The following is a 19,541-nucleotide window of genomic DNA, read 5'->3' as shown; positions in this document are numbered from 1 at the left end:
CGGGCTTGCTGTGCCCTGCAGCAGTAGCCAGGCGACTCAGAACTGCTGGCTCTGTGCTGATAGAGCGGGGACGGGAGAGACAGGGCTGTGGGCTCTGCAGGGCCCTGGGCGCTGCTGTGGGTGCTCAGGGGGCGGGGCGGGAAGTGGCTGTGGCTGGGTCCCACAGAGCCCTGTCTCTGGGTCTGAAACTTGATCCTCACACAGTCTCCTTGCTGCAAACTCTGCTTCAGTTTTTTTTTTTTTAAACCTTTTCAATATGCAAAGTGTGAAACCCTCCTTGGCTCATGGGCTGCAGAGTAGGCGACAGGCCCCTTGTGGTCCCTGGTTCACCCACCCCCTGAGCTCACGGAAGGATCAGGAGGTGTGGCCTGCTCGTGCCTCAGTTTCCCCACATGTCAGTGCCCACCTGTGTGCCCTGTAACGCCCAGCCCTCCGCAGCCATGTGGGGCTGGACTTGACACCCCCAGGGGTTCCCGGGACCCCATGGAGCAGGTGCTTGGGGAGCAGAGCCCGTGCCCAGGACGGCTGGGTTCTCGGGCACTGCTGCTCGGGGGAGGGCGGGATCTGGGTCCTAGCTGACACCGCCTCCTCCCCCCATCTCGCCGCTGCAGGAACCTGCGTAAGGGGCCCAGCGGCCTGGCCGACGAGATCAACTTCGAGGATTTCCTGACCATCATGTCCTACTTCCGGCCCATCGACACCACCCTGGGCGAGGAGCAGGTGGAACTGTCCCGGAAGGAGAAGCTGAGATGTGCGTGCCCTCCCCGCCCCCACCCCAAGGCCTCAGAGCGCAGGGTGCACAGGAAGGGGAGGGGGCAGGGAGACTGCTGGCATCCTTTGGCCATCCGTCCCCAGGAGGGTGGCTGAGGTGCACACCAGCCCAGTGCTTCCCCATCAGTGTCCAAGCAGCTTTGGGCTTCCTGGGATGAGTGAGGGGCTGTGGGGTGATGGGTTCACACAGACCTGGGTGCTAGCTGGCCCCTCGGCCAAGTGGCCCCATGACTCTACTTTTTTTTTTTTTTTTAATTTTACTTATTGGGATGGCACAATGACAGGGAGAGAGAGACATCTTCCATCCACTGGCTCAAGCCCCAAATTACCACAACAGCTCAGGCTGGACTAGGCAGAAGCTGGGAGCCTGGAGCTCCATCCGGGTCTCCCACGTGGGTGCAGGGGCCCAGGCACCTGGGTCATCTTCAGCTGCTTTCTTGGCGCATCAGCTGAGAGCTGGATTGGAAGTGGAGCAGCCGGGACTTGAACCGGTGTCCATGTGGGATGCCGGCATCACGGGTGACGATGTACCCACTGACCTCGAGCCAGAACACAGGCGAGCTGATTCCAAACCCTCGAGTGGTTCTGAGATGGCACAGGCAGAGCCCCCGGTGCCTGGTGGTGGCCCCTGAAGTGAGCCCCTTCCCCACCTCTGTGGACTGTGCTAGGGCCAGCATTGGTTCTGGAGGGAACCCTCGCTGTTCCTGGGGTGGCTGTGGCCCAGGCCGGCCCTCGGTGGAGCACGTCACGGCTGCTTTTCCCCGTGGACTCTGGCCGGCTGCAGCCTGGGCTGGGCCGCTCGCCGTCGGGATCTTTAGTTCCGGGGCATGTCCGTGGGGGCATCCCCAGGGCCGCTGTGTCACTGCGGATGTCTGCTCCAGGGCGGGGTAGGGGGCACGGGCCCAGGAAGTAGAGGGACTCGGTCAGGTCCAGACCCCTGGTTTCCTGCCCTTAGCAGGGTGCTGGAGTGGTGATGACCGGAAGAGACCCAGTGGGTGCTTGGTAGATCCCAGCTCTGGGGTCTCTCCCGGGGCTGAGCTGAGATGGGCGGTGGATTGGGGGAGGTCACCTCCCTCCAGTTCCTCGTGTGTGCTGGGCCGTGGGCTGCCGCCACGGCCACGGCCACGGCCACCACCACCACCGTGATGCTGGAGGAGAGGCTGCTGCCGCTGGCTGCGCTCGGCGGGGCGGGGGGGGGGGGGGTCAGCCGGGACCCTGGTCAGTCCCCAGGCCAGAGTGGCTGCAGGCCTGTGGAGAGCAAGGCTGTGACCTGACACCCGTTCTGCTGGTGTTGCCATGGTGCTGGCCGCCCCCACAGGGTGCCAGGCTGGTCCTCTGGGCTCTCACTCCCAGATGCCATTGTTCCCGTTTTACAGCTGGGGAAACTGAGGCCCAGAGAGGTCCATCTGGCCCCACAGCCTATGCCCTTGACCCTTGCAGCTTTGGCACTGAGGTCTCTTACTGATGTCCCGGGCTGAGTGGTGGTGACCTGGGGGGGGGGGGGCAGGCTCCTCCCCGCGCTGAGCCGCGCCCTCGCCCTTGCCCCCCCCAGTCCTCTTCCACATGTACGACTCGGACAGCGACGGCCGCATCACGCTGGAGGAATATCGAAATGTAAAGTATGCTTCTGCCCCCGCCCGCACTCCTGCCGCCGCCCCGGCCCGCCACCCGGACTCGGGCCCCTGGGCGCCGGCTCATGGAGTCTCTGCCCTGCCTGGCAGGTGGTGGAGGAGCTGCTGTCGGGGAACCCCCACATCGAGAAGGAGTCTGCGCGCTCCATCGCCGACGGGGCCATGATGGAGGCGGCCAGCGTGTGCGTGGGGCAGATGGTGAGTGCCTGGGGCGGGGACTTCACACCTGCAGCCTGTGGCCCGCGGCCGTGCGCGCGCACTCAGCCTTCGCTGCTGTTGCTGCCACCTGCGCCCTGCGTACCCCTCTGCCTGGGGCTGGGCCCAAAGCACAGCCCCGAACCTCTCCTGCTTTCCCCGCCCACCATGAGCTGTGCAGCGTGGGGAGGTGGGGTTCGAGGCCTCCTGGGACTGGCCAGCCCACCCCCAGCCCCGCCTGTTCAGCAGACAGCACGAGGCCCAGGAATTGATTTCTCTCCTCTTGAGTGACTCAAGGCGGTTTCTGGCCTCAAGGCAAGGGTCCGGGGGGGGGGGGGGTTGTGCTGGGCTGACCCCCGGGTCTGGGGCAGGCAGAGGAGCCAGTGGGGCCGGGTGTAAGTGAAGTGCCCAGTTGAAGGGTTCGTGTTCCGCTTGATTTCACTGGTGGGGAAGCTGAAGCTCGCAGCACAGAAGGGACCCTTTCTGTGCTGGGCAGGGCCCCTCTCCTAGGGCCGAGTGCAGCCCCCAGCCCCCCCTGAGGACCGCTCCGGTGGACGTGGTGCCTGAGGGCTTTGGTCGGCTCCACGATGGGCTCAGCTGTGTAGGGACACCTGGCTCACCCCGTGCCCTGCAGCCTTGACCGCATGGCTGTCCCCAGGCTGCTGAGCCCAGGCTGGTTCCTGAGGGCCCGGGCCGCTGCCAGGCCGGGTTCAGTCATCTCGCTGGGCAGTGGTTTATCTGTCCGCCGGGTGCTTGGGGGAGGCTTCTGGCCTGGGGGAACCGCCCCACTCGGGGCTTGTGACTTCGTGGGGCACGGGGTCCCTGCGGGTGCTGGGCCAAGTCCCTGTTTGGTTCAGGTTGCTCTGTCCCACTGCAGCCTCCATGGGCCGTGGTTTTCTTAATCTGTGTCCTCGAGGCCTGGTGGGGAGCCCCAGGCCTGGCTACCGCCCACGAGTCCACGGTGTGGGAACCACAGCCACGCTGGTTTTACCCAGGCACTCAGCAAACCTTCTCTGGACCAGAGGAGCACAGCTGGGGCCGTGTGTGCAGCCTCCCCTCAAGGTTGGGGCTCAGGGCCGCCTGGCCTCCGAGGCTGCCCCCTGGCAGCCTTGCAAAGCCAGCTGCTGCGTGGGTCAGCGATTCCTCTCCCGATGACCGCGGAGGCGATGCTGGGAGCAGGCTGGTGGCTGCAGTAGCTGTGCACCCTGCTCCGCCCCAGCCCCCCGCAGTCCTGCTGTCTTGCCCGCTGGGGCCTTACCTGTAATTAGCACTCCTTGGCCGGCCTGGGGAGAGGGCAGCCAGCCATCTCTGTGCTGGAGAAGGGAGACCAGGGAGGGAGGAGCCCGGGGACAGGGCTGGCCAGGCCACCTTGAGAATGGGTTGTTTTTATTTAAAAGATTTTTTTTAAAAAATTGTATATATTTGGCCGGCGCCGTAGCTCACTAGGCTAATCCTCCGCCTTGCGGCACCGGCACACCGCGTTCTAGTCCTGGTCGGAGCCGCCGGATTCTGTCCCGGTTGCCCCTCTTCCAGGCCAGCTCTCTGCTGTGGCCCGGGAGTGCAGTGGAGGATGGCCCAAGTACTTGGGCCCTGCACCCACATGGGAGACCAGGAGAAGCACCTGGCTCCTGCCTTTGGATCAGTGCGGTGCACCGGCTGCAGCATGCTGGCCGCAGCAGCCATTGGAGGGTGAAACAATGGTAAAGGAAGACTTTTCTCTCTCTTTCTCTCACTGTCTACTCTGCCTGTCAAAAAAAAATGTATATATTTATTTGAGAAGTAGAAAGAGAAGTCTTCCATTTGCTGGTTCACTCCCTAAATGGCCACAGAGGCTGGAACTGGGCGGGTCAGGAGCCAGGAGCTTCTTCCAGGTCTCCCACATGGGTGCAGGGGCCCAATCTTCCACTACTTTCCCAGCCCATAGCAGAGAGCTGGATCAGAAGTGGAGCAGCTGGGACTAGAACCAGTGCCCACATGGAATGCCGGCACTGCAGCCAAGGACTTAGCCTACTATACCACAGCACTGGCCCCTATTTAAAACTACAAAGAAACCAAAAAGGGGACAGAATCCTGCCCCCAGGCACAGCCGTCATGGACTTGGAGCGATCTCTGCTGCTCCCATCTGGACGAGCAGCCTAGCTTCAGTACCCCCGGAGCCTCATCTGTGGAATGGGTGCAAGGACAGAGCCTGCCCAGGGGCTGTTGCGAGGTCAGCGTCACTGTGAAGTGGTCGGCACAGAAGTCCTCGGGCCACGCCCTGTCGCCGCTGTCTGTGCCAGAGACGCACCAGCGCTGGCTCTGCCTTAGCCAAGGCCTCCAGCCCGAGGGGAGCCAGGTTAAGTCCTGCTCCTTCCGACCCAGCTCTGCAGATGGCCCAAGGGCTTGGGCCCCTGCCACCCAAGTGGGAGACGTGCGAGACGTGCATGGGGTTCCTGGCTGCTGGCTTTGGCTTGGCCCCGCCCTGACCATTGTGGTCATTTGGGGCGTAAACCAGTGGATAGAAGCTCACAACAGTTGGGGCTGGGCTGGGCTGAAGCCAGGAGCCAGGAATGCATGGGTGACAGGGACCCAAGTACTTGAACAAGCCCCTGCTGTCTCCCATGGCACACATTAGCAGGAGCTGGGGCTCAAATCCAGGTGCCCCAAAATAGGATGCAGACATGCAAAGTGGTGTTGAGTTGCCCTGCCCAACACCTGCGCCCCAGAGCTTTTGACAAGCCACACATACCACAGATATCCCTAAAGTTCACGAAGATGTGTGTGGTGGAAAAGCTGCTGGATTCGCAAACACTGTCACACCGAAATTATCTTTTTCAGTTGCATTCTCCAGAAACTTGTCTGGAGACCCCATCCGGGCCTGTGTTTCTGTGCACTCGGCCTTGAGCTGGCGCCGTGCACGCGCGGGGGCTGCTGGCAGCAGGTGTGCGCTGGCACCGTGCACACGTGGGGGCCACCTGGCAGCAGGTGTCTCTGCCTCCGTGGACGTGCGGGTCTCCAGGCTCGTCCGTGGCGGCACGGGTGTGCAGTGTTCATGGCTGCGTGGTAACCAGCACCAGGGCCTCCCAAATCTGTGTGGCTGGCCTCTTAGTGACAGCCACTGCCACAGCGTGCTGCCGGCCCGGGCTCCTGCTGGGTCCCAGAGTGGGACAGGAAGTGGGCGGGGCCCCAGGTAACATCCCCAGAGCAGGAAGGATGCAGGGGGAGCCTGGCACGGCCAACACTGCTGCAAGAGGCCCCGGGGCTCAGCCCTGCCTCCCCAGAGACTCACAGAGATGAGGTGGGCCCTGCAGGCCACCCGTTCTTCCTCATTCTTTCCTGGGGGCGTGCAAGCTTCGATTGGATTCGCCTAGCAGAGTTGCTATAACCCCCTGGGGGGCTGGCGGTGACATGGGGAGGGGGCAGGGGGAACTGCCCCGTGTGACCTGTGGGGGTCCTGGTGAACCTCCCTGCCCCGACAGTGGCAGTGGGTGGGGTGGGGGGGGGCGCAGGGGCATCTCCTGGCAGGAGCTGGGCGAGGCCTGGGAGCTCACTCCGGCATGTGTTCTGTCTCCAGGAGCCCGATCAAGTGTACGAGGGGATCACCTTCGAGGACTTCCTGAAGGTGGGTGTCTGGGAGGCCTGGGGGGCCTGGGGGTCAGGGAGATGGGGCCTTCCACCCACGGGGTGAGGGACGACGTTCCCAGTGCCCAGCGTCTCTGCAGGAAGGGCTCTGGCTTGGGGCATGACCATGTCTTGGGAGCCAGGACAGAGGACAGGGGCAGGAGGGGGTCCCAGGCCAGGAGCTGCCCTGCTCCTGCATCCCCTGGGACTGACCTCTGACCAGCAGCAGAAGCCCCCTGTGTCCTGGCAGCTCAGAAAGGGCGGGTGCCCCCACCCCCAGCAGGCAGCACACATAAGGATGGCAGGGCCTGTGCTGCAGGGTCTCCCCGGCTTGTGCCTGCTCCTGGCACGGAGAAGACCGTGGGCTGAGCAGCTGGGAGAGGAGGCTGGGGTGTGGCAGGTGGTCCTGGGTAAGCCTCTGAAGCCGGCCTCTGGCCAAGGCCCTACGTCACCCCTTGGCATGGAGCAGTCACCGCCCTGGCGTAGGGGCGTCTTCCCCTGGGCCTGTCCCACCCACAGCTCCACGGGAGCCTGCTGCCCTTCCCTCCGCATCCCTCACAGTGCCCAGAACGGAGGCTGGGCGGCGCCTGGGGACCGTGGGCAGTGCAACGGGTGCAAGAAAAGCCCCCGGGCAGCCCCGTGGGTGTCCCTGGAGGTGCCGAGTGACAGCTTGAGAACTGCGAGTCCTTACATAAGCAGGGACAGTGAGGCACCGCCCGCCTACCCGAGTTCCTGCGCCCTCCCTCTCCCCTCCCCATCTGTGCCAGGCTCCGGCGTGCCAGGGAGCTGGTGAGTTTGCAGTCGTGGGAATGACGGGCTCTGCGCCTGGAGGTGCACCAGGCTGTGGTGGACTTCACAGCAGCACCAGCGCCGGGGCTGGAGCCGGGGCCACGACCGCTGGTTCGAGTGGGCCTGTCTAGAACGCAGGACCATAGGGCTCTTCCGTGGCTCAACAGTCCCTGACAGTTCACAGGTGCTTCTGCCAGGAGCATGGTTCTGTCTGAGCCCCTCCCCATGCGGTGTTCTGGGGAGTGGGCAGTGCAGGTGGGGTGGCCCTGGCGTGCCCAGGGGCACAGGGCTGGGGTTCTGTAATTTGCACAAAACCCACAGAGCCCGTGGTGATGGGAGAAGATTCAGGTGACGGGCGCTGGGAGCACAGCTCGCTGTGGTGACCTCAGGATGCCGATGCCAGAGCCAGAGCCACGTCCCCAGACAGATGGGGCAGCTTTGCTCCTCACTTAGCTCAGAGCCTCTGGGTTTCACCTGCTGGCGGGGAGGGGGCCTGACCCTGGCCTATCTGTTGCAGATCTGGCAGGGCATCGACATTGAGACCAAAATGCACGTCCGCTTCCTCAACATGGAGACCATCGCCCTCTGTCACTGACGCGCTCGCCCCCACCCCGGGGAGCTGGGCCTTGGAGCTGGGCAGCCCCCACGTGGCCTGGGGCACCCCCTGGCTGCAGCTCCTGTAAACTGCGCTTTGCTGTTTTTATCTCTCCTCATAATAATAAAAGATTTGTTAATGAAGGCAGCTGGTCAGTTCCTCCCATCCTCAGGGTGCCCTGGGCACTTGGGGGCACAGGACTGAATGCAAGGGGACTTCGAGAAGGTGGTGGAAAAATGGCTTTTGGTGCAAAAATGAAATCTCTGCAGTTTTTTTTCCCTAATATACGTTTTCCACGAATTTCTCGAAGACCCCTCTTCGCATGGATTTTGCAGCTTCGTGCACCCAAGTGAACTTTTCATCTCATTTCTTGTGAAGCTGTAGAAGCTACAGCCGCTTGTGGCAAGCCGGCCGTGGCTGAGTGGTTCTAAGAGGCTGGTCAGGAGGAGAGGCGCCCCGTCTGCTGTGGGTGTTTTGGGGGCAGTTTTGCCGTTTCCCGCCTGTGTATGGGGGGCAGCAGGGTGAAGAAGAGCAGCCCCCGACTCCCCCCTGGGGCTTTCTGAGGGCCAGGACCAGAGCGAGGCACCCTCGGTGTGGTGATCAGCATGAGGACAGACGTAGAAGAGGCACGGAGCCCGGGTCCTGGGACTCGAGGCCCAGCCCCTGGCTCTGTCCATGGACCCTGCGGGCCACTCTACGCTTCCAAGAAAGTTCTCAGTAACCAGCAAGGCCCAGTGGGGTTTGCACGATGGGGTCTGTCACTTCTTGTTTCGGTATTAGTGCTTTATCTGCCTGACCCAGACCCTCACCTTGGGAGGTCACAATGGGAAAGGTTCAGAAAGGCAAGGCGGGCGGCGTGTGTAGCAGGTCAGCTGCCTCGTGCCGTGCCAGCATCCTGTATGGGCGCCAGTTAGAGTCCCAGCGGCTCCATTTTTTTTTTTTTAAAGAAAGAATTTTTATTTGAAAGTCAGTTACAGAGAAGGAGAGGCACAGAGAGAGGTCTTCCATCTGCTTGTTCCCTCCCCAACTGGCCGTAATGGGGAGCTGCACCGATCTGAAGCCAGGCGCCAGGAGCTTCTTTCGGGTCTCCTGTGCGGGTGCAGGGACCCAAGGACTTGGGCCATCCTTTACTGCTTTCCCAGGCCACAGCAGAGAGCTGGGTCAGAAGTGGAGCGACTGGGACCCAAACCAGCAGCTTTACTCGCTACACCATAGTGCTGGCCCCATAGCACTCTTACAATATGCATTTTCTCTGAATGTTCCAAAGGCCTCGTGTGTACATAATTTCAGCTTTTTTCTTTTGGCACCAAAGTAAGCATCTTTTCGGTCCACTTAAAAGAACTTTCTAGGTCCCCTCCTGTGTCCCTGCTCTGTTCCTTAAACTTGAACGTCAGCTCGTCACCTGAGCCTCAGCGCCAACCACTGCACTCACGGATATGCTGCCGAGCACAGGAACGCACCGTCAGGTACCGCCCCCGCCGTCACCTCGGCCCCTCGCTGGAGGGCCCTGGCATGAGGGAACCATGGAAGAGCCCATGGGCCACCACTGCCCCTGCCGGGGTCCCTACTGAGACCAGGCCAGGGTACGGATTCTGTGTCCCAGCGACCCTGGGGTCTGTGCAAGCAGAGCTCTGCTCTGAGCACAAGTCACTCTGGAGCACCTCAGGGTGCCTGCGACAGAGGGTGTCCCCAAGGCCCAGCCCAGCTCCACACGGGACAGTCACACGGAGCAGGGGACAGAAAACCAGGTGTCCCCAGCTTCACTGTCACCCACCTCCTGCAGCTTCACAAAGCAGATGTTCAGGCCTCAGCGGTTCCTATGAATGCAAAGCAGAGGGGTCCTGAGAAACGACCGCCGTCAGATCCACGTGGCTCCTTGGGAAGGACACCGGGGCCCAGGGCTCCCTCTGGACAGGGCGCTGGAGGGTGGGGCTGAGCACCCTGTGGCCTGCCTTTTTTTTTTTTTTTATTATTGAAGATGTATTTATTTGGAAGGCAGAGTTAGAGAGGTGTCTTCCATCTGCTGGTTCACTCCCCACATGGCCCCAACAGCTGGTGCAGGGCCAGTCTGGAGCCAGGAGCTTCTTCCAAGTGTCCCATGCGGGTGCAGGGGTCCAATCACTTGGGCTGTCTTCGAATGCTTTCCCAGGCCACAGTAGAGCTGGATTAGCAGTGCCACCTGCAGTGCTGGAATCCCATAAGGGCACTGGTTCAAGTGTCTGTTATTCCACTTCTGATCCAGATCTCTGCTATGTCCAGGAAAAGCAGAAGACTGGCCCCATCCTTGGGCCCCTGCACCTGCATGGGACACCTGAAAGAAGGTCCTGGCTTTGGATTGGCCAGCTCGGGTAGAGGGAAAAGTGGGGAGTTGCCCAACCCCTGCTTTTTTTCACGCACAGCCCCCGAGCAGGCTGGAGCTGGGATTCAGGGTGTCTTGTGGACGACCCACTGGCAGCAGCCTGGCCACTCCATGCACTCCCAAGGCTGGGACCCAGGCAGTTTGGTGGCAGACAAATGCCTGCTGGTTGTCACTTGCACCCTGGCCACTTCTGGAGGGTGGGCTCCCCTGGCGCCCCTGCCCACCCTGGCTGCCCAGGGCCCTCTTGGCTTCCTGGTTGTCAGCTCTGGGAGTCACTGGGTGGGGCTCCGTGTTGTCACTTAGCTCCTGCGCCTCCCCCTCCAAGGGGCCTGAGGGAGGCTGCAGCAGTGCCGAGCAGCAGGGGGTGCTGGCAGGGCCTCCGCAGGCCTGGCTTTTCTGGGACTCTGCTAACGTACTTGCAATTTGTTCTTTTCACCAAAGGCAGTTCATTAACATCCCTTTTTTTTTTTTTTTTTAATGTAATGAGTCCCCTCCTGCTAGCCCAGAGGCCTGGGTTGTTGCTGGGGAGAGGTGGCTCCAGTCTGCAGCCGTGGGCCGAGGCTCGTGTGCGTGTCTTACTACAGTGAGACTGGCCGTGGTGCGGTCCACACTGCTGGGAAGCAAGCGCGTTTGCCTGTGACCACTCGGTGTGCTCTCCCCGGCAGGGTGCACGCTCCGCTCTGCTGGTGCGGGGTAGGAGTCCGCATGGCTGGTGTCCGATGGGGGTGGGCTCCCAGAAGCGCCACGCTAACTCCCCGGCGCCTCCTGGGGCCACTGGCCTTGGATCAGCAAGAGCTGAGGGTTGCAGCCCTGGGCCTGGGTCTCTGGGCAGGTTGGTAACGTAGCCCGGATGATGGGGACACCTCACCTGGAACAGGCTGAGGGTGCGTCCTGACGTCCACTCTCAAGTAGGCACGTGATGAGTCAAACAAGCCCGCTCCGTCCTCCTGCTGGAAATTGCGCCCGGGACCACAAGTAAGTAGGCAGAGCCGGCCAGGGAGGCCCCTTCCCTGTCATTCCGAATTCTGTAGCCGTCTGCTGGGACGGGGGGAGGGCATGGGGGTGCTGGCTTTTGTTAGGAGTGGGCAATTTGGTCTGGGAGTTGACAAAAGGGCCGAGTAGTGGAACCAACCCGACCCGCGCAGCTTGGGGACCCTCCTGCAGCCACACTGAGCGTGCATCATGGATGAGGCCGTGCAGGGAAGGCGTGGCAGCTTCAGGAGCGCAGGCTGCCAGGCTTGGACAGTCCCCTTTTCCTTGCTGGCCCCAGGACTGGGCAGTCTCAGGCCGTGCTGAAGGGGGCAGGTCAGCTGTGACCCTGACCCTCGTCATGGAGCCTGCAGCTAACGAGGCAGAAACTGCCCCCGGCTGTGCTGGCGATGGCGCCGTGGCTACACAGGCTGAGGGAAGAGTTAAAAATACAAGTTGCCTCGGCGAGGGTTTCGCAAGCACCTGCCTTGAAGCTGTCCTCCCACACAGCAGTGACCTTGGGAAAGGCAAGGAGAGCGGAGTGGGCAGAGCCAGTGCCCGCAGGTGGCAGGTGAGCCCAGCCCCTGGTGAGGACGCAGTGGCCGCTCGGCCCTCTCATCTGTTGCCCGAGCGGGCGAGAGGTAAGGCTCCGGTCTGCAGTGTCCGTACCCCCAAGGGCAGCCTGCAGCTGCCAGCACGGGCGCTCCCTCCTGTCCTGGGCCAGGACAAGGTCCCCAGTGCGGAACGTCCAACGGCTGCTTCTGGAAGCCCACGTTCAACATCCGAGGCCAGAGCACACATGGCCGCTGCCAGAGCCCAGCACGCGGGAACCTGCCACCATGTATTAGAGGCAGGCCCGCTCCAAGTCGCCGCAGGCTTGCAGCCGTAGCCAGGTAACCATCTGGCCTGGCTGTGCAGTGCTGCGGGCAGGGCCGTGTGGCTCATGGCGCCGCAGGCCAGCACCATCAGCTCGCTGCCGCCACAGCTGCTGCTCAAAGCGAAGGCCCCGTGCAGGAGACGACAGCCTGGGTGAGCGGCCCTGCTTCAACAGCAGCCACTGTGCGGCTGTCTCGAGTGCTGCTTCTCCACAGCTCCGGCCTCTCATTAGCAGAGTGAGGAGCACTGGCCCCCTAAACCGGGGTTCCGGGTTTTCGGGTGGAATGGGGTGAAGAGCTCCCCCGAGGGGGTTGTCGGCTTGCCCTGTAGAAAGGACCAGAACTCCACTTGAGCAGAGATTCAGGTTGGCCTTCGATTAGCTGTCATCTGGGCAGTCAGCAAAGCTGAGACTGCTCCTTGGTGGGGAAGGTGATGCCACCCCTGGCGTCTCTGACCTGTGAGTTAGTGCCGGGGCGACAGAGGCACCTGACTTGCCCTGAAAACCAGTGTAGTGGCAGAGATGAGACTCCAGGTGGGGCGCTCTCCAGACTCAGGGGGATAACCACCCTTCTGCCCAGTTTCCCTCCCAAGGCTGGGACAGCCAGGGTGCAAACAGTGCGAGGCGTCAGGAAATCCCACAAGTTTAATTTCAGAACGAACGTGGAGAAGACACCAGAGGGGCGTGACGAGTCAGCCCGGAGGGGAGGTGGTTCTGGGAGAGCCGGAAGGCATTCGATGAAATCCACCTGGCACCGGCACCCTGGAAGGAGGCCTGTGTGGCAGAGGGAGGAGCCGGCTCAGGATGGTGGTCAAACTCTAGGGTCACCGTGTCAGGGAAGGCAGCCCTGTAGGAGGCACAAGGTCCCAGAGGTCCTGCCGTACCCAGACTGAGCAGGAGAGGCACGCACGCATCCACTCCCTGACCCCGTGTGCCTGCAAAGCTGGAGTTGAGGGACTGAAGACCCCTCCTCCCTCTCTGGAGCTTTCTAAGGGTTCTTGGCTAACGGGGCCCCATCTAACTTATTTTCAAAGCCAAGCTCAGCCACCGTGCGCTCACTGCCCCCCGGGGCTAGGAATTCCTGTCCTCCAGGCTTGCCGCTCCGCTTTCAGTCCAGGTGCGTGTGTTGTTTTGCAATCTGTGGATGTCTAATATAGCATGGGGGGGGGCGGTGAATGGGGCCTGGGCGGGGTCACGCTCTGCACTAGCTGCGGCCGGTGCTGGTGTGTGCAACAACTGATGCACATGCAGCAGCCCAATCTCCCTCTGTCGGCAAGCCTGCAGGACTGACACTGTCCTGCTCTGTTAGGGTGGGAGAGGGAGGGCTCCTTAGCCCCTGTGCCACCTGCTCTCCACAAATGTACAGGTAAATCGCAGAACTGCGCAGAGGGAACAGGGGAGGTGGCTGCTGGTGCCTCCCAGCCGAGAAGGAAAATGAGCTAGGGGGTGGCACTCCTGAGCCAGGCTGGGGTGCAAATCAGAGGAACAAGAAGACAAACGAGCCTGGGCAGGCCCAGTGCTGCCTGGGTGGCGCAGGGGCCCGAGCCCTCCCCCAAACCATCAACGGGACGGTCCCACCTGGAGCAGGGCGCTCTGGGCCTGCCCTAGGCAGTGCTGTCCGAGAAGGCCAGTGCGAGGTTGTAGTTGTGACTGCTCATGGCACCACAGGCCAGGCGGCAGATGGGGAGAGTACTCTGAAACGCCAGTTGGTCCACCGCAAATGCGTAGGCGTGGATCAGCCCCCGGTGTCTGGAGAGAGCACAAGACGACAACAGGTCAGGGCCACACTCCCCCCTCCCCTCACCCTCGTGGCTTGTCTGTGCAGGAGTCACCAGGGCCAGACACCGCACGCACAGAGGGTCAGCCTTGGAGACAGCCACAGGAAGGGGTGTCAAGTAATAAAGAGCCCCCTCTACTGGGTACAGTCACGCCACTGTCTCTATACAGGGGGACTTTTTCAGCTCATGGGAAAGTGGAATTAAAGCTTGGTGCCAAATTGTTGAAATTAATGCATTTTTTTGGTAATACACATTTTGAAGACTCCCTGCTTCATTTCTATGGAAAGAACGACCCTGCCGAAGACGCAGCTGTACAGTGTTCCTGACCGTGTACAGGCGGGGCCCGGCCCAGCCCAGCTCACCTCCTGTGCGTGGCGGAGTTGTCCAGGTCAGCGTTGCGCACCACCCGCTCGCAGGGCACGTTGGCTGTGATGAGGCTGTGGCTATTAAAGGAGATGTGCCGCACAGGGTGCCTGCATGGGGAGACATCACAGCTGAGGGGGGACACAGGGCCCTGCCCCCCTGAGCAAGGCCACATTCTGGGCGTGCATCCCCCTCACAACCTAGTGTTTCAGATCTAAATTGGCACCTGCGCAGGGGGCCACAGCAGCACAACTAGAAAGCCTGGGAAAGAATCGTCTTCCGTCCTGCTTGGAGGACTCTGTTCCTCCTGAAAACTTGAGCAGACACCGTGCCACACGCAGGGGCACGCCTGCCCTCAGCGCCCTTCCTGACTGTTCCAGAAGGTCAGGGGTGCCCCACTGCTGAGGGGGCGCAGCCCTGGGAGGACAAGGCAGCACAGCCACTGAAGGGTCCCCGGAGCACTGTAGGCGTGGGGGCAGCCTCCGGCTCCAACTCCGGATGGGCCCTGTGCACGGCTAGGGACAAGCTACTGGCAGTGAAGGCGCAAGACCATCCCCCTGGGGAGGGCCCCGCAGCCTGGGGCTTCACCTGGATGGTCCAACTGAGCTCTGACGGGGACTTACGAGGGTGCAGATGAGGCTGGAATTAGTGTGGGGGTTTACTTGCCTTTGGCACCACCTGGTGGCAACTCAGTGCATCATTAAGGAAATCAGAAAAAGGGCCTAGGAAGCCGTTTGCAGAGTAAGGTGGAGCTGGGTGGGGTGGATGCCACGCAGGGCTTGGAGCAGGGCAAAGCTGCTGAGGCTCCCAGGCGGAGCCCTCGCTGGCCTTGCTGATCCTCTCCTTCAGGACGACACTCACGGCCCCTGGCACCACCAAGACTACCTTGGAGGTGCTGCTGGGGACAAGACCTGTCCCACAGACACTGGCATCAAAGGCTGAGAGGACAAGTCCTCCTGCAGTGAGGCCCTGCTCACCAGGGGGCGGTGTGGGCCTGGGCGCACAGTCTCAGCTTCCTGCGCTTGTGTTACTCTTCTCGAGACAGCCCTCTGGCTGGGCATGGACCAGGCCGTTTCAGTGCGGAGTGGAGTTGGGGCACGGGGCACTCAGCACAGTGTCCGGCCCGGGCTGACCAGTGCCCCTCCTACAGCCACAGAGGAACTACCTTACCTAGAATGCACCTCCCAGAGCTTCTGGTTCATGCGGTAATCCCACACAGAGACCAGGCCTTCCTCGCCGCCGCTGACAATCTTCCAGTCATCCATCTGCACTGCAGAGACCCCAAGCTGGTGGGCGGAGAGCGACAGCGCAATTTTATCAGTGCGGAGGTCATGGATCCTCACCCTGGAAGGCCACAGAACAACAACAGGACCGAAGTTAAAGGCTGCGCTCCCAAACTCCTGTGCGTGCTAGTTGCTGTGTGCACACTTCTGGAGGCATCTGCTACTCGGTGAGCTATCCCAGCACTCCATCACTTACACACAGCTTGGGGACATTGGGGCCCTGCTGCCTGCCTGCATCTGCTCAGTGCAGGTCCCTTTAGAAGGGGGTAGAGGCCTTGATGCTGACTTTGTGAAACTAGGAAACCTACTTTCTTGTGACTTACGTGTTTGTTTCTTTGGTGATTATAATCTAGTTAGGTTTTCTGAATTAATTTTTTAAAGCTTCAAATCTGGAAACTTTTACCAAAGTTAATCCCTGGGAGAAAAAATCCAAATTGCTTTCCCAGTTTGCTCTTCATCTATACAGGTGCAAAAAGTGATGAAACCCACAGGGAGTGGCTACTCCGGAGCCCCAGAACTGCTCCCCAGCCTGGGAAAGAAGGACCGCTCCCAGACTCTTTCGATGAAGCAGGCATCCTAGGCCCCAACACCTGACAGTGCAGGCGGCATAAAAGCAAACACAGATGCGAATCAAACATCAGCTAAGTGAACCTGCAGCCATGCTGCTGGCAAGCAGAAGCCGAGACACTGGAAAGAAACCTGATGACACAGAAAACCATTCCTAATGACAGTTCTGTTACACAAAGTACTGATGCATGGTTACTGTACGACTGTACACTGTTTTAAAATTAGACTCAAGATCCAGATATTGCACTGTGGGCTGATTTATCATCAATTGCTACTCCACAAGAATCCAGTAAGTCAGAATCAACTATAAATTTATACACCAAAATAGCTGTCTCATGTACATGCAACCACTACTTTAAAAAATGAAAAAAATCCCACCTACAATAGCAATTAAAGGCAAAATATAATTTTCTCAACCTACCACATCTTACACGGAAATAATTCCTAACTGTATATGAAGATACTTTTTCCATGGGGGGAACAAGCACAAGTCAAACAATAAACTGAGAACGACGTGCAGAGATAGCCCTGAGGCCGGGAGCTACAGAAGAGGGGGCTTCTGATTCAGACCATGGTCGACCTTCACTGCGAATCCCTTAAACACTGCAATGACAGACACCGGCACCCTTTACATGCATTGCGGACAGCTCAGGCTGCATCCTCAGCGCCTGGGGGGGTGGTGGTGTCAGGAGCTGGGATGAGGACGACTGGGGTTCAGGTCTAAACAGGATGCAAGGACGGTCTCTCAGACGGGGGCCCAGCTGATGGGGGAGGAGGTATCGAAAAAACTGCCAAGTGAAGCTTCATTTCCCTGAAATGGAACTCAGGACGGAGTTACCGCCTCACATTTTTCACATGTAAAGGAAGCGGCTCAGGCAGTTCCACACGACCTTCTAGAAGCCGAGTGTGCAGCAATGAAGCCGTATCCAAGGAGCTACAACTTGTTGCACACGCAGGCTCAATCAAAAATACTCACCCAATGGAAGGATGAAAACGAGAAACTACCAAGGGGACTTAAGAGCAGCTTGAGGGGAAAGAGAGCACCTGTGAAGGACACTAGCATTAGACAGAGATCAACATTTACACTGTCGTGACCTGGAACGATGGGACAGTTATCTAGGTCACCGACTGAGCACCAGGGAATTATGGGACATCCATGTAGAACAGGGTGCCTGTGAACAGTGCTGTCCCACGGGGCGCACCACCCGCTGACGGACACCATGGTCACAACTGAGGTGGCAGCTCAGGAAGAGAGGAGCGCGGAGGATGCACCCCCACCCCGCCCTGCCCCGCCACTGTGTGCTTCTGAGTTGCGCGCTACCTGCTTAACATCCAAACTGCTGCAGAAGAAATTTGAGGACTAAGTCCAGACGTTAAGAGCGGTCACCCTGGAAGGAGGAGGGCAGCAAAGGAGGCTTCTACTTCCCATCCAGGACTCACCTGGTGCGTGGAGGGGTGGGGTGCTCTGTGCTGTCCGAGGTTGTCCAGGCACCTCAAAGGTATGCTTTACTTCACAAACTCAGGATCATCGGTTTCTGAGTTTACTAAAACAACACGGAAACGGAGCTGGCCTCTGCACTAAGTCCTGGCTGGGCCGCGGCAACGCCTCAGTGCTCTGGGTGCATCGATCCTCTCCGGGGAGGGGCTGGGGCTGGAAGGGCCCAGACAGCAGCGTGCAGCAGCCGGGGAGAACAAAGCTCTCCCTGCTGGCACTACAGGACCCTGCACGAGAGGCATGCAGGCTGCAGAAGGAGCTCAGCCTCGAGGCTGTGGCGGGAACCATTTGAGCCCAAGCCCTTCTCAGTGCATATTTGGTTAATAAGGGTCTACTCTGCCATGGTGATTTCCATAAAGCACTCCTCTGTTGAATATTTATACTCCACAATTTACAGTTTGGCTGTCAAGGAGACAAAGGAAAACACAAATTTGGTCCAGAAGTTCAAAGTTTGCCATCTGTTTTCCTATTGTATTTAGATACCAGCATGGATGGCTCCAAACAAAATAAACAAATACACCAAAAATACAGCACCAGTGTACGTTCTATGGCGAACAGAAATGGGCCCAAACAGACTTGAGCTGCTTCCCCCAAGGAAAAACGAAGAGCATTTCCCTAGCATCTCCTGACAGGCATCCCCCAGCACAGGGCGCTAAGTCCACACGTGCCATGCAGGTACTGACAGCATTACGCACCAACTTGAGGCAGTGCACCTTGGCAAACCCTGCCCCCACAGCATTCAAATCACACACTCGGCACTGGGAAACAGGTAGCACGGCAAATGGGCACAAAAGTATGCCAAGACACTGATTCCAGGGATAAAAAAACCGCCAATGGTGGATACTGTGCCTCTCTCACTAGCGAGTATTCCATCAACTTTGCCCGCTGAATAGAAAAATAATTGGTCCGAAAGCTGTAATTGTATTATGTTTAATATTCATGGTTGGGCTTGGAGAACGGTTCCAACACTCCCTCTCTCCAGCCCCTCTCTAATGAAAATCACACCATAGGAGTCGGCTGTAGCCCGCCAATTAAAACAAAAGACACCAGAACCTTCCAAAGACTCCAGCAGAGGGGCATCCATCTGATGGGCAGGAAAACGTGCTGGAGCCGAGAGGGAGGCACGCTCTGGTTGGTCCGGTGCTAAGCGCTCTAAATGACTGATTACAACACTTGCAGATGGAGCAAAGGCGGCACTCGCGCCCCACTCGCTCTAACAGCAGGCAGCGATCCACAGGCACACGGCAACTTCCTATTTGTCAGGGCTAGAAGTAGGCCCGGAGACTCTCTAATTGGGATTCACAACTCGGCTACTTCCCATTGGTTTGGATGAGAGTGCCCCACAGGATGATAAGGCAAACTGGATCTGAAAGCGAAGCTGAAGCCTGTTCAGACACTGGCCTCGCAGCTTAAGAAGGACCTGACCTCGTGTGCCCACCCAGAAAAGAAAGGGAACAAGCAATCAGGCATTAAAATATTGACCAAACTAATCAAGAAAACTAGCATTTAAAAAATATCAATGCCTGATTATACTGGGTTTCAGTGAACCTGGGGTATTAAAAGGAATTTTTTTTTTTTTTTTTTTTTTTTTTTGACAGGCAGAGTGGACAGTGAGAGAGAGACAGAGAGAGAAAGGTCTTCCTTTTGCCGCTGGTTCACCCTCCAATGGCCGCCGCTGCAGCCGGCGCACCGCGCTGATCCTGGCAGGAGCCAGGAGCCAGGTGCTTTTCCTGGTCTCCCATGGGGTGCAGGGCCCAAGCACCTGGGCCATCCTCCACTGCACTCCCTGGCCATAGCAGAGAGCTGGCCTGGAAGAGGGGCAACCGTTAAAAGGAATTTTAAATGTAACTTTATATACCCAAATCAATAGCTTTATCTACATGCACTGATGAATGTTGTCAGCAGTGACTACAGGCTGGTGGTGTGGCACAGTGGGTTAGCTGCCTGCCTCCTGCGATTCCAGCATTCCGTACAAGTGCTGGGTCGAGTCCCAGCTGCTCCACTTACAATCCAGCTCCCTACTAATGTGTCTGGGAAAGCAGCGGAAGATGGCCCAAGTCTTTGGGCCCCTGCACCCATGTGGGAGACCTGGATGGAGTTCCTGGCTCCTGGCTGTTGCAGGCATTTGGGGCGTGAACCAGTGGAAAGAAGATCAATCAATCTCAATCTCTTTCTCCTCCTTTCGAATGAACCTTTAAAGAAAACGACTAGAAAAATGTGTTTTCAGGTAGAATCGCCCAGTTTAATCCAGCTCAGCAAGTTTAGCACTCTG

The 19,541-nt window shown here is 59.2% G+C and overlaps 2 protein-coding genes across 9 annotated transcripts in view; one reads left to right on the top strand and one right to left on the bottom strand.

The window, feature by feature from the left end:
- The window catches only part of TESC (tescalcin), a 42,829-nt gene extending 35,105 nt beyond the window's left edge, over positions 1 to 7,724 (top strand). The window contains exons 4-8 of the mRNA XM_051826638.2: positions 612 to 751; positions 2,324 to 2,385; positions 2,493 to 2,600; positions 6,151 to 6,198; positions 7,504 to 7,724. Of these exons, the coding sequence (XP_051682598.1) occupies positions 612 to 751; positions 2,324 to 2,385; positions 2,493 to 2,600; positions 6,151 to 6,198; positions 7,504 to 7,581 (436 nt within the window). The 3' untranslated portion in view covers positions 7,582 to 7,724. The remainder of the gene's footprint in view (positions 1 to 611; positions 752 to 2,323; positions 2,386 to 2,492; positions 2,601 to 6,150; positions 6,199 to 7,503) is intronic.
- Positions 7,725 to 8,511: 787 nt separating this feature from the next.
- Positions 8,512 to 19,541, bottom strand: part of FBXW8 (F-box and WD repeat domain containing 8) — a 131,599-nt gene continuing 120,569 nt past the window's right edge. For 3 of the 8 annotated variants that reach the window (XM_008272333.4, XM_051826629.2, XM_051826630.2), the window contains exons 9-12: positions 15,095 to 15,268; positions 13,924 to 14,034; positions 13,362 to 13,532; positions 12,411 to 12,557 (exon numbers count right to left, since the gene is read on the bottom strand). In XM_008272333.4, the coding sequence (XP_008270555.2) occupies positions 13,388 to 13,532; positions 13,924 to 14,034; positions 15,095 to 15,268 (430 nt within the window). In that variant the 3' untranslated portion in view covers positions 12,411 to 12,557; positions 13,362 to 13,387. Of the gene's footprint in view, positions 9,399 to 10,336; positions 10,891 to 12,410; positions 12,631 to 13,361; positions 13,533 to 13,923; positions 14,035 to 15,094; positions 15,269 to 19,541 lie in introns of those variants that run through there. The other 5 variants (XM_051826628.2, XM_070065976.1, XM_051826627.2 and 2 more) reach the window with 3 other exon arrangements.

This window comes from Oryctolagus cuniculus, chromosome 21, assembly GCF_964237555.1.
Source record: "Oryctolagus cuniculus chromosome 21, mOryCun1.1, whole genome shotgun sequence".
In the NCBI taxonomy this organism is placed as follows: domain Eukaryota; kingdom Metazoa; phylum Chordata; class Mammalia; order Lagomorpha; family Leporidae; genus Oryctolagus; species Oryctolagus cuniculus.
This window is presented reverse-complemented; position numbering and strand designations above follow the sequence as displayed.